Source organism: Nestor notabilis, unplaced genomic scaffold (genome assembly GCF_000696875.1).
Source record: "Nestor notabilis isolate BGI_N333 unplaced genomic scaffold, ASM69687v1 scaffold16813, whole genome shotgun sequence".
Classification (NCBI taxonomy): Eukaryota; Metazoa; Chordata; class Aves; order Psittaciformes; family Psittacidae; genus Nestor; species Nestor notabilis.
Genome location: NW_009923461.1, coordinates 5081 through 6220, shown reverse-complemented (window position 1 = coordinate 6220; position 1140 = coordinate 5081). Strand labels below are relative to the sequence as shown.

The following is a 1140-nucleotide window of genomic DNA, read 5'->3' as shown; positions in this document are numbered from 1 at the left end:
CGAGCCCTGGGGGAATGCAGGTTGTGCACCTGAGCCCAGCACTCAAGCTCTTGTACTAACAACTGCCCTCTCCAACTGGTGTGATCCTGAACGTGTTGCAGGTACAGCACCTGCACCTTGTCCCTGCTCCCATAGGACCCTGCATCCATCCCCAGCATACTGGAGGCTCTGAGTCCCTCATAGCTGATCCCCAGCTTCACAGGACCCTGCACCCATCCCCAGGAGACTGGGGGCCCTGAGTCCCTCACCCCAGCCCCAGCCCCTGTGGTTTCAGACACACCAGATCTCACCTTCCAGGTCGTATGTGCGGCGGTTCAGGTTTGTGGCAGCTGAAGAACGGGGCCGGGAGAAGGAGGAGGGCATCTCCCACAGTGTGTCAGGCTCTTCTCCTGTTGGGCTTCCCTCCTGCAATGAGCAGACCAGGTCTTACCCATGGGGCAAGGAGGCAGCGTTCCTCCAGCCCACATCCTCTTCATCCTCCCACAGCGTGGCTCCCACCTCGGTGCTCTCTGTCCATTCCTGTGCCACGTGTCTGGGTCGCAGCAGGACACGCCTTCCCCATGGACCATGGCAGCAGCCATGGGGGCATCTCTGACCGGGGCAGTGGAATTTGAGCTCACCTCGCTCCTGAGCGGGGAGGGGGCAGCCGCAGCGCTCTCTGTCACTGGCACGTCTGCAAGATAAGTGATGCTCAGTGTCCTGTGCCAGTACCCAGGTCCTGGCCCAGACTGTGACAGGATAAAGCCCATCCCAGGGAGCAGGAGCCACGGCCAGCAGAAAGCAGCCTGGTCCTGTGAGTGTTCTGTGCTGGGACATGGCTTGGGAGGGTGGAAACTTTACCTGCTGGCATTTCCAGGACAAGTTTCTGAGCAGCCACTGTGCCGACCAGCTTCTCCAGGTCCAGGGCAGCCGGCTCGCCTTGCTGCAATGGGAAGTGCCAGCGGCCGTCATGCTCAGTGTGGCACAGCAATGGCAGCCAGGACCTGTGAGCTCCTTGGACAGACCCTGTTGGGTCATGAACTGCACAGCACAGAGCACACCCATGGGTCCCTCCCAGCCCACAGCAGGTGCCACGGCCCATCTCAAACACTGGTGACTCTCCACGAGCCTGCAGCACAAACCGCTGCTCCCCACCACTGC

The 1140-nt window shown here is 61.1% G+C and overlaps 1 protein-coding gene across 1 annotated transcript in view; it reads right to left on the bottom strand.

The window, feature by feature from the left end:
* The window catches only part of RGS14 (regulator of G-protein signaling 14), a 4262-nt gene that overhangs the window by 332 nt on the left and 2790 nt on the right, over positions 1-1140 (bottom strand). The window contains exons 9-11 of the mRNA XM_010012150.1: positions 841-922; positions 621-673; positions 291-405 (exon numbers count right to left, since the gene is read on the bottom strand). Of these exons, the coding sequence (XP_010010452.1) occupies positions 291-405; positions 621-673; positions 841-922 (250 nt within the window). The remainder of the gene's footprint in view (positions 1-290; positions 406-620; positions 674-840; positions 923-1140) is intronic.